The 13,013-nt window shown below is 33.4% G+C and overlaps 1 protein-coding gene across 1 annotated transcript in view; it reads right to left on the bottom strand.

Annotated features, from left to right (window-relative positions):
- Positions 1–13,013, bottom strand: part of Impg2 (interphotoreceptor matrix proteoglycan 2) — an 85,363-nt gene that overhangs the window by 37,983 nt on the left and 34,367 nt on the right. The window contains exons 7-9 of the mRNA XM_047564789.1: positions 7,979–8,140; positions 4,366–4,424; positions 1,705–1,725 (exon numbers count right to left, since the gene is read on the bottom strand). Of these exons, the coding sequence (XP_047420745.1) occupies positions 1,705–1,725; positions 4,366–4,424; positions 7,979–8,140 (242 nt within the window). The remainder of the gene's footprint in view (positions 1–1,704; positions 1,726–4,365; positions 4,425–7,978; positions 8,141–13,013) is intronic.

Below are 13,013 nucleotides of genomic sequence, written 5' to 3'. Positions count from 1 at the left end.
ACCAACCAACACCACGCCATTGTGTTTCATCTTTTGAACTGGACTGAAACAGCTACATATAGAAAAGAATGTGTGTCTGACAGCTATTCCCAGAGACATCAGTCGTGTGGAGAAAGTTCACCCTTTCTTATTCTCTCACCTCAAATGCCTGATTGACTGCAAATTTTTTAAAGGAAAAATAGTGGTATCACATCTCATCAAGATCAACCAAAATAAGAATAAACTTCAGAGAAACTCAGACATTCCTTCTTCTATAACACTTCTTCTAGGAAGAAGGTGTATACTTTCAAAGCCTGAAGCTGAAGTTATAAAGTGTATTTAAAACCACACTTACATTATTGATTCACTTCAAATGGATCCTGCTAACATTACAAGCAAGTACAAATGCTTAGGACAGAGGGAAAGGGTATGTGTCCTAGAAATAGAACATTTTTGTACCACACAGTCATTCATACACAACTCAGAATAAAGTAAACCAAAAAGTTAGAACAATTCTATCATAAAACTTAATGGTCTATGTCCCTATGCAGGTCTATTGGCACTCAACAACTGGATACCATTCTTTTTATCATACGGTTAACATCAAGGTTTGGGTTTGTTTTAACATTCTAATCACCCCAAGAGGACAGCAATTAAATAATAAGGCCTTGGTCTGAGTACAGACCTCAGTATATTTACCTATAATACATATACACAGAGCAGTTTACATACACTAAAAGAACAAATTCTGATTACCTTGGTCAAAATATCTGGTATCTCCTAGTCATATAACTTATGGCAAATCAATTTGCCTTTCTGAAGTTAAAAGAAAACAAATATTCATTCTCATTTTTACTATCTCACAGGGATACTGAGATGATAAAATGAAAAAAAAAAGGAACCAGCACTTTGACATGTTTGAAAGACCTTTTCATTAGATGGTACATTCCTAGAGAATAGAAACCAAGAGTCACTCATTTTTGTATGCATAGTTTCCATTACTAGGCTTCCAAGAAAAAGTAAATTTTAAGTAAATGTGGAATCCAAAAGCAAAAATGATAAGAAACCTTCAAAGGTATATTGATTGTGCTTTTATATTATGCTTCTAAAAAATTTTAAGAAAGGGTGTTTTCATAAATGGACTATTATAGATATCAGTATCTCACCTTCATTTATGACTTAAAGTACACTTGATTATATTATTGAGTGACACAATATACTTGCAGGAAAAATTCAAGTTATTATTCCTATTTTAAATTAAGCATAACTCAATATTTAAAGTACTTGGCAATCAGCAGTCTATACAAGGAATTAAAAAACTACACAGCCCGTGAGGTGGAATTCAGTTTACTATCCATGAACAAATGGATCTCACATGTTAAATGGTTGAAAAGAATTTTTAAAAATAATATTCTATGACATTTGAAATTACGTGAAATTCAGATGGTAGTATGTATGAAGTTTCACTGGAACACAACAAGGCTCTTTATTTCTACTTGATAGAGTTGAGTAGTTGCAACAGAGACTATATGGCCTACAAAGTTTTAAATATTTACCATTGACCCTCAGCAGAAAAAGCTTGCCATCTCTATAAAGACATGGTAGAGAAACTGAAAGTGACTGAAGTATTGAATCATGCTCCCCTGGGACCTAGGGCTGACATGTTTTCTAAACTATCTCCTGATAAGAAGGACAACACAGAAAAGTACCAAAGAGTTATTTTACCTGCCATGTTCCTTAGGGAACCTGAAAACAAAGATGACAAGTGTTAATCAGAGTTCAATACAGTTGTAATTGTCACATAATTCCTTGAAGTACAAGTTATTTATATATTTCTTCTGATTTTCTTTGAAATGCCTTCTTAAATGAAAATGCTTAGTAGCAGTATTGACAAAGTCCTAGAGATTGAAGGAAGTGAATAAAGGTGGAGAAAATATTCTACTCAAAACCAATAATTTTTTCAGTCTTTTAAACTTTGTTTAAAAATATTTGAAATAATTAATGTGTGGTTGATCTCTTTATAAATAAACTTTTCAGTAGATCAGAGGACTTCCATTGTTGGCATTAAAGCTGGAAAACATTTTGGGAATGCAGTATGTTGTGTAGACTTAGAATAATAGAAAAGAAAATCAAATGTGCAAATCTGCACTAAAATAAGACATTTAGAAATTTCAGAACCTTACTAAAAAAGAGATGATCATATAACGCTGGGGGAAAGGGACTCATAAATTGAAATGAACTTTTTCTAGAATAACAAAGAAAATAGAGCAATAACTTTAAAACTCTAAAGGAAAATTATTTTCCAACCAGAATTCCATGTCTAATCAAACTATTTACCCCATAGAAGGGTCAATTATGAATACTTTAAAGTATGCACAAAAGCAATAAAATTCTCTTCCATACACTCTTTAATGCTTCACCAAAATGAGGAAGCAGATCAAGAAACAAGTTTACATAGGCTATAACAGAGAACAAAGGAATCACATATGATCTCCTGTAACTCAGGCATAGAGACTTTAAGATGCTGGATAATTCTGTACATACTGGTCTCCCAAATACAGTGAAAGAAGACAAACATGAATTTGTCTCTCATGGGATACTCCTAGTTGAGTAATACAGAAAATAGAGGGACATTTGGGTTTCACAGAATCATTCATACAATAGCATGACATTAAATTTAAATGACATATGAATGTAAAGAAAAGAAAAATCAGATAATCAGGTGCTATACTATAAGAGTAGGAAAAGGTCAGACTTATTAACTTGTAGGATATTTTTTAGCATTTCATATTTATTTTATATAAAATAGAATTTTCCATGTGCCAAAAATATGCTAAGCATTTTAGAAAAATTAATTCACTTAATCCTCATCCTTAAGGATTCATTAAGGATGTGTTTTATATTCAAAAAACAAAAAACTAAGAACAAAGAAACTAAAGAATTTGCCCAAAGTATTTCAAAAGCATTTTTAAGATAAAGCAGAGTTAATAAATTATCTTTTTTTACAAAAGAAAAGATAAGATCTAATAATATACCCAAGCTATCCAGCCAGAAGCACAAAGGCAGGGTTCAAAGCCAGGCAAATTCGCTCCAAAGGCCCTGTTGCCTTTCACATGCTGCCAAATGAGAGAGGTCTTCAAAGGCCTCATATTCTCAGGTTCTCATCTAAGCTTAGTCACAAGCAAAGGCAGCAATCTGTGAAAACTGCTAAAGTTGAATTGGGAGAACTGATTCTTGGCATGAGAGGAGTTAGATCAATTTAGTTTGCAGGGTCTCTCTTCATTAAGCCTGTGCCACTAACTAGCTGAGGGCCATTGAGTAAATTATTTAAATTTTCTGTGCTCTGATTTTCTTATCAGAAGAAGAAAAAATGAGGCTATATATACATATATAAGAAGAAAAATGAGGATATGGATACATGTATATATATGTACATATACATACATACACACACACACACGCATTGCTTGGAACACTGTAAATACTGTATAAGTGCTTACTGGTATTTCTCATAAACTCAGAAGTTTTGACAAAAACATGACAAATTTGAGATGGTGACACTGTTCATTATATTGTCATATTGCACAGTTCCCCAACCTGTGCTCCCTAGAATTCAATAACTGAGTTACAGCTATCACCCAACTAGCTAACTCACTTACAGTCATATGTCTATGTCTAACATGAAGGCTAGGAGCAAAAGCAATAATGTCAGCTACCTTGTTTCAGAATCCTTCCTCCACTTCCAATTGACAAGCTCTTTGTGTACTATTTCAATCCCTTTAAGCCTCTTTCCTCCTTTGAGTATTAAAAATATCTGTCCTAAGGAGATCAAAGACTGAAACATCTCATACATGTGAAGTTCCCAGTACAAAGTCATCACTCAATAAATATTCCCAAGTATTATGCTATGAGTCTTAAGAAGGGAAGAAATGTCTTTGAAAGAGATTGCTCTGATTTATTAGGAACTGTTATGTTTGAAATGAGGACTAATGCATCCCTTCCCGAATGGCCTTATCCAAGATACCAAAGTTGCTTTGGTAGAAAATTGATAATCTTTAGGAGGATGCTGAGACCACTTCCAACCTGATTCTAAAGTCCCATAAGAGCCAAATAAGAATTGTATAACTTGTTGGCAAAAGCTGGGGACCCAACAAGCCCAACTACAAACCTAGTATGTTTCCTTAAATATGCTATTTTAACTTTTTCTAACTCAGTTTCCTCTCTTGAAAATCTAGCAATAACAACGAATACTAATTTGCCATAAAGCATTGAATTATAGCGTTTAAATCACTTCTTGTTAGAGTATATGTGATAAATACAAGGGATATTCCAATTGGAAGAAAGAGTACTACTAAACACAAGAAGTGTTGAAGTAAATTCATTTACCTAAATTCAAGAACACGAATATCCTTGTAGCCTGGTAACCCAGTGAAGGCATTTTCAACCTGTTAAAAGCAAAAATTATAACTATGAGAAATGTGGGAAGTATATGTAAAATGCATTTAAGAGTAGAGTAAATTGTATACTGTTTACAATAATTAGACACTTGTACACATATGTACATATACAGATATAAACAAAGATAGATATGAAGTTCCAATTTTTTTAAAATTACAATAGTTAGAATGTTAGAAAATAACAATTACCACAATACTACCACATTTTTCTTTTTCATTTTTCCCTTTAAGGATTTAATGTGCTTTAATATTAATTTTTTCCAAATTAAAAAGAAGCATACTTCTTAGTGGCAAAGCACTAATTTTTTTCCTTTATGTGGTAAATATGAAAAATGCATTTATTTCAAAAGTAGCTATAATAGAATTTTAAAATACTGTTTGGATTAGAAATTTGGCACCAGCACACAAACTGACAAAGAGTCAAGTGTCTGTTTTCTATAAATGTGGAAGTGTCTGGTGGCATCTGTTTCCTGTTCCTACAACACAAGAGAACCATGAGCACGACTTGGCATTTGAAAGGAGTGCATGAGCACTGAGTTAGCCCCAGAACAGAGGCCTTGTCAACTGGCGATTGAGAAGGAGGTTAAGAAGTACTGGCCAGATAACCCAATTGGTCAAAATATCAATTTATGAGCATTATAATCACAGGAGCTGGTTTTCATACTGAGTCCTTAAAATCTAGCCATGTAACTCCATGTGAGCTTAGTGACAGGAGGTGGAAAAAAGAATGCTAGACTGGACTAAGGATCTAAAAATGATCAGGTTATGCAAAAACATATAAACTCAACACATATTTTAATAAAACGGAACGATTTATCCATAACATTTCAGATGGTGGCTCAACACCTTCTGAACCAATTTTGGAACATCTCTGAATATCTGCTTTTAACTAAATTCTCATATAAAAAGGAAAGTGGAATTAAAAAAAAAACTGATTCACTGAAGACCTTCATGCCTTAAGAATAAAGAATTTAAACCCATGAAACTTTTTGCCTATAGCAATTTACCTTGTTTTGCTTTTGTAGAAAAAAAGAGCAAATTCTTGCAGGATGGAGATAGAGGTGAAATTTGTAGAACTAGAAATCATAAGTTTGAGGGCTGGGTAGATTTGGCCATGAATAAGCCTTCCTTATAACACTAATACTGCAAGAGTCTAGTACAAGAAGTCATTCTACTTTATTAACATGAATATTAATAATAGGCACAATTTATTGAGTATTGTGCTTTGTAATATTACTTCTGATTCTTGCAACACTGCCAAGACATATATATTTGCCTGATTTTATAGACGATAAAAATGAGGCACTAAAATATCAATTAACTTGGCCAGAATCACGTATTTAGTGACTGAATCACAATTTATTTAACCTCAAATCTATTACTGAAGCCCATATTTTTTTCACTGAATTAAACTGCTTCTTCCTTTTTCTCTTATTCATGATGAACAGATTCTAGAATTAGTATCAGAACTGGAAAAACTGTGAAATTCACACTAATTTCTTCCTTGAATTAAAATGGAGGGGGCTCTATACAATACAAAGGACAGAACTCCTTGAAAGGCAGAAAGAGACCTGATTTTACGTTCTGCTCCAAGAGAAGAGTGAGGAATCAAGAATAAGTTTGGCAATCTTGAACTTAAATGAGAATACTTATCCACATGGATGCTGTGGACAGATAAACAGAAAGCAGCCTGTAGAAGTACTGTGTCCTTCTATAAAAGCACTATGCTAGGGAATTGCATTGATACAGTGACTGCCTTCAGGTACCAACCCTCCCAAGGTCATTACACTATCTTTCAAAACTCTGACATCATAGTTGGTGTTGTCCCAAGTTTATAATACCACCTTTTTAAAACAAATTTTTTTTAGATGTAGATGGACACAATACCTTTATTTTATTTATTTTTATGTGATGCTGAGAATTAAACCCAGTGCCTCAAATGTGCTAGGCAAACACTCTACCACTGAACTACACCCCCAGCCCAGAGTGGCATCTTGTTCCTCTTACCTTTCTTATTTAAAAAAAGAAAAAAGAAAAAAAAGAAAGGAAAGGAAAGAAAAGAAAAACTGTAATAGCTCCTGAATTTTATCTCCTCCAAACAGGTTTTATTTTTCCTTGTGTATTTTTTAATACTACCTAGGAGGCCATATTGAAAAAACAATCTGTATAACTATACCATGAAAGGAAAGACTTGGAGGAGCCCTTTCAGTTTGCAGTGTATACTGTGACAAGATCCTTCAGAGACACACCCCTGCTTCTGCTGTTCTTCACAGAAATAACTAATGGTAGACATTTCACTCTGGGTAAGAAAGGGATGGTGGTATAGAGGTAGAGAAGAGGTATTTCATGGTGGGCCCAGACCTTTCATCACCCTCAAATTGCCTCATTCCACTAACTACCTATATCATAAATTCTCCGCTGGAGGTGTTTTCAGAGTATTTATTAGACTTTCTCTAAATCTGCAGTCATTCTGTGCAATTATTTACCCAAACACTAAGACTTATTAAAAGTCCCTTAATCCAAAGGCAAAAAGAACCAGACACCTATCCAAGATACTATCTGATGCCAGGTGGCCACTGGCCTGGCTGACATTTCTTCCACATACCATACAGCCTGCAACTTGGCTACACAGCTAGGAAAATGGATTGTCTGGCCTCCACTCCCCATGTCTGATGGCTACAATGATGCTGTTTGGCAGAGAGATGCATATTTTTATTCCCATCTGGACACAGTATCTGGGGAAGGAAATTAATCCAAGGTAAGGGAATTGACAAATTTAGCCAAGGAGAACCCAGTCAAAAGGGACTGGAAAAGAAATAAACAGGAAGGAATGATGTACCTTGTCATCAGACAGAGAGAGGTGCATGGGCATTTGATACCTTACTACATAGGAACCAAGATACACTAGAAGGAGGCCAAGTATGTGTCATTTTTAACTGGAAGAATCTTGGGTTCAAGTCCTATACAGAATTCTTCCACAAAGTAAATTTATGAGAGGTTCTAATTTATCATTCTTTAAATAATTCCCTTTTTAAAAAGTACACCTCATGAAGACACAGAGATAGGAGGGAAATTTCTTTTACTCTATGTCCTTTGGTGCCTCTAAACTTTGTACTATAGATTATTTATGTGTTAGCTACTCAAAAAATTTCAGTCTAAGAAAAAAAGAATATTAAAGATAAAATTCAAAGAAATCAAATTTAATGTTTCCTCAAGAAAAGCATTACATTGTACATAGTTTCTTAGAGATGCTCATTTCTCCTAATGTTGTCAAGTCAAAACCAGATCATAAAACTGTCTTCCTTGGCTATGCAGCAAAATCTGGAAAGAGCACTTATTTGTTAGCAGATGGCAGGATAGTGTTTCTAGTAAAGAACTTATCAGTGAACCTTACACAGAGCATTCTGAAGAAATAGCTAAATCACCACCCAAGGAACCAAGTAGATCGACAGCTAAACCATCTATAAATATTATTGTGAATATGGAAAACTTAATCTCTAAGAAACTATCTCATTTACCAAAACAAACAGCAAATTACATACCTCTGAAATAAACTCTTCTACAAGGTGCTGGTGGTAGGAGTTGGAGGGATCCTGTAGTTCTTCCCTGTATTGCTTCCCCAGAAGGTGAATAGTGAATTCTGCAATCTGTTCAGCTGCTGGTTTTGTGGGCTCTTCTATCACATTCTCAATTTCATTACTAATCTGGATTTTTAGAAAAGAGCAATAAATGTCAGTGTTTATTTACTCAATCAACAAATATTTATCAATCAAAGCCAACTTCTGATGGTAATTTCTTCTTTTTCTTTGGTGGCGGGGGAGGGCAGGTAATGGTAATTGAACTCAGGGGCACTCAATCACTGAGCCACATACCCAGTCCTATTTTGTATTTTATTTTGAGACAGGGTCTTGCTAAGTTACTTACGACCTTAACAAGTTGCTGAGGTTAGCCTTGAACTTAGGATATTCCTGCCTCAGCTTCCTGAGCCTCTGGGATTATAGGTGTGTACCATCATGCCTGACTCTGATGGTGATTCTTTATGTAGCAGTTCACTTTGGAACAAACTGGGTAGACTTTAAGATATGACCGAATATTAAAATCACTGCATTTTCACATTTCTTCAAACATACATTAACCAGTTCAAGAGAAGGTAGAAATCTTTCCATAGGAAACCATCAAAGTGAGTAAAAAAAGAGTTGGCCATGCTGTAATAAATTATCATTTAAAAATAACCTAAAATGGTGGTTCTCAAACTTTTTGGTCCTGTAGTCCCTTTAAACTCTTAAAAATAATTGAGCAAATAAAATTTTTGGTTTATGTGTATTGTGCCTATAAATATTTACCAAATAAAAAAGGAAATTTGAAAATATTTATTGGTCCATTTAAAAATAACAATAAACCCATTTCATGTAAAAAAAAAAACACAACATTCTACAAAATAAAAAAGTGGAAAGAGTGATTCTGCATTTTTTCAAATTCTTTAACACCTGGCTTAATACAAAATAGCTGAATTCTCATATTTCTGCATTCAATTAATTGCAATATGCTATTTTAATTGAAGTACATGGAAAAAATCTAGCCACACAGATATATATTGAGGAAGAGAGGAATATATTATCAGTGTTTTGAGATAAATATAAATATTCTTTTTTGATACTATACCTACTCAAAAAGTGGTAATTTCTTAAATGTTAATTGCTATGTGGTGTCAAAAATATATTCAATAAATTTTTTAAGTTCTCCCTAATCCAGGCCTTCCCATGGCAAAAGCTGAAATAATTTGAGCAATAAAATAAATACTGGATTATAATGAAAAGAATAAAATAAATATCCATGAATCCACTCTGACATAAATCACTGAATAAAAAAATAACAATATTTCTTACAGAAGAACTCCATTTAATAAATGTAGAAATGGTGGAATTTTACTATCACTACTAAAACACTGCAGTAATAACTGCTGTATGCAAGATACAATTGAGTCCATTTAATCCAAGTCCTTCCATTTTGATACATTAGAAAACCAGGGATGAAAAGGATGAAAGACTAGCCTAAAAACTGTAGTCATGACAACTGGGAATAGAATTTAGGTGCTTTTTTCATTGTATCATTTTTCATCCTTGATGGATCATATAATCAGAAACCTTAGAAACTTCAGAATGGAAAAGAACCTCAAACATCACATCATCCTTTCTGGTGCTTGAATTCTCTCTACAATATCCCTGACAAATGGCTGCTCACCATCTGTTTAAATGGCTGTGATAAGAAACAAGAATGCCTCTCAAAGGCAGACTATTATACTTCCAAGAAGCTTTAATGGTTAGGAAATTTTTAATACTAAACCCTACTTACCTTCTTGTGAGCTCCACCACTGATCCAAGCTCTACAACCTGGGATAAGAACTACAGTTTCAGAGGGCCTTTCAAATATGTGCAGGTAGCCATGTCTTCACTGGTTTTTCACTAGTTCCCTCCTCCAGACTCTTCTCAGGATCTTATTATTTTCCTTAGAGTGTAGCACCCACAAGTGAGGTCTAATCAATTAAAATATGGTAGGACTATCACCGTCCTTATAGCAGATTCTGTATTTCTATTAATGCAACCTAAAATGATACTAGCTTTCCTTATATTTTTTTATTAAGTGCATCATATTGTTAATTCATACTGAGATTAATATCAATGAAAGCTCTTAGTCTTATGGAATTTTGCACAAGACTTTACATTTTTATATATCAAACTTTATCTCACTAAATTGGGATAAAGACTTCCATTCTACAAATGGACTTCCATTCTATTACTACAAAAGAACCTTACTGCTGTAGAACACCTAAAAATGCTGAATAAGGTGGGGTTTTTTGTTTGTTTGTTTGTTTTTTAATGTTTTTAACTGGTTTGCAAGAAAGTAGGCAAAGGAAAAATAGAAATACACCCCAAGATCTCAAAAAGGATAGCTTACGGAAACCCAGAGAGGTAATATAATATTAAAGGTAGCAGCTTCCAAGAAGCATCTGCTTTTCCTTCTTGATATAGGCTTTAGAAGGAGTAAGACACAAAGTGGAAGGTATGTACACATGACAAAGTCAAATCAAAACTACCACATATTGCAAGAATTCTAAAAAAAAATTAATGGAATGTTTGAACAACATATTAGCTAGATTGAAGAAATAATTAGTGAAATGAAAGAATTAAATGCAACATGGAGTTTCATTTCAACAAAGCAATGAAAGTTATAGCAATGAAGAGACAGGACGGATACAATGAGGAAGTCAGACATCTAATCATGAGAGATATCACCTTAGAATTTCTTAGAATTTAGATGAGGCATAAAGCCTCATATTAAGGAAGTACAAAAATCTATATAAAACTAAATAAAGAGAAATACAGGCATGTCTCATTTTATTGTATTTTGCTTTATTGTGCTTAGCAGATACTGCATTTGTTATGGATTAAAAGCTTGTGGCAACCCTGCATTAAGCAAGTCTTTCAGCACAATTTTTCTAATACAGCATGTGCTCAATTCATGCCTCTGAGTTACGATCTGGTAAGTCTTGCAATATTTCAGCTCTTTCAATATTATTATGTCTGTTATGGTGACCTACAACCCATGATCTTTAATGTTATCATTGTAATTATTTGGGGGCACCATGAACCACATCCACATAAAGACAGTGAACTTGATTAATAAATGTGTGTGATTTGATGGCTCCACCACCTGGCCATTCCCCCACATTTCTCTCTTTCCTTGGCCTTCCTATTCCTTGAGACACAAAAATATTGAAGTTAGGCCAGGTTAAAACATCACAAGTAAAGGAATAGTTGCACATCTCTCACTTTAAATCGAAAGCTAAAAATTATTAAGTTTAGTAAGGAAGGCATGTCAAAAGCCAAGATGGGCTCAAAGGTAAGTCTCTTGTACCAAAGATTTAGCCAAGTTGTGAATGGAAAAGAAAAGTTCTTGAAGGAAACTTTAAAATGTTACTTCAGTAAATGCACAAACAATAAGAAAGCAAAACAGCCTTGTTGCTGATATGGAGAAAATTTTAGTGATCTTAAAAGAACAAACCAGTCATAACATTCTCTTAAAGCAAAACTTAATCCACGGCAAGTCTCTAATTCTCTTCAATTCTATGAAGGCTGATAGAGGTGAGGAAGCTGTAGAATAAAAGTTTGAAGCTAGAAAAAGTTGGTTCATGAGGTTTAAGGAAAGAAGCAATTACCATAACATAAAAGTGCAAACTTCATTCTTATTCAACATTGTACAGGAAGACTTAAGTACAGTAATTAAGCAAGAGAAAGAAATAAAAGGCATCTAAATTGGAAAAGAGGAAGTGAAATTATCCCTGTTTACAGATGATATTATTGTATAGAAAGAAAAACTAAAGACTCCACCCCAATTACTGCTAGAATTTTAAGAAAATCCAATAAAACTGCAGTATATAAAATCAACATACAAAAAAGTAGCATTTTTACATACTAATAAACTTGTTGAAAAATGAATGAAAGAAGCAACCTCATTCATAATAGTTACCAAAAACAATATCCAGAATTAAATTTAACAAAGTAAGTAGAAGAAGAAATTAATTTATATAAAACCAATTGATTTTGGTCAGAGGTTCCCAAGAACATACTGAAGAAAGAAATTTGATATCCTGTGTTCATGCATTGGAAAAATTTATATTATTAAAATGTCCTGACTACCAAAGCATCTCAGATTCAATGCAATAACCATCAAAATGCCAATAAAACTGTTCACAGAAATAGAAAGACAATCATAAAATTCATAAGGAACCACAAAAGATCCCAAATAACCAAAGCAATATGGAGCAAAAAAGAACAAAGCTGAAGGTATCACAATAACTGACTTCAAAATTTATTTTTAAAAAATAGTATGGTACAAGCATAAAAACTAATACAAACCTATGGAATAGAAGAGAGACCAAGAAGTTAATTTATTTACATAAAACCAATTGATTTTGGTCAAAGGTCTCAAGAATGTACACTGGGGAAAGGACAGTCTCTTCTATAAATGGTGCTGGGAAACTGGATATCCATATGTAGTAAAACGAAACTTGACCCTCTCTCTCTCATCATATAAAAAATAGTTTTAAATGATTAAATACCTAAATGTAAGATCTGAAACAATGAAACTACTAGAAGAAAACAAAGGGAAAACACTTTAAGATGTTGGTATAGGCAAAGATTTCTTAAATAAGACCATAAAAGCACATGCAAGAAAAGCAAAAATAGACAATGGGATTATATCAAGTTAAAAAGCTTCCATGCAGCAAGAAAACAATCAACAGAGTAAAGAGACAAACTGCAGAGTGGAAGAAAATATTTAAAATGTATTCATCTAACAAGGGATTAATATTCAGAATATATAAGGAACTTAGTCAACAGCCCCAAAACCAAAAAAATCTGATTTTAAAATTGGCAAAGGATCTGAAGAGGTATTTCTCAAAAGAAGACATACAAATGTCCAAAACATGTGAAAAAATGCTCAAAACCACTAATCATCAGGGAAATGCAAGTTAAAATAAAGTGAAATATCATCTGATCCAAGACTTTTAACAAAAAA

Source organism: Sciurus carolinensis, chromosome 9 (genome assembly GCF_902686445.1).
Source record: "Sciurus carolinensis chromosome 9, mSciCar1.2, whole genome shotgun sequence".
Taxonomy (NCBI): Eukaryota; Metazoa; Chordata; class Mammalia; order Rodentia; family Sciuridae; genus Sciurus; species Sciurus carolinensis.
This window is presented reverse-complemented; position numbering and strand designations above follow the sequence as displayed.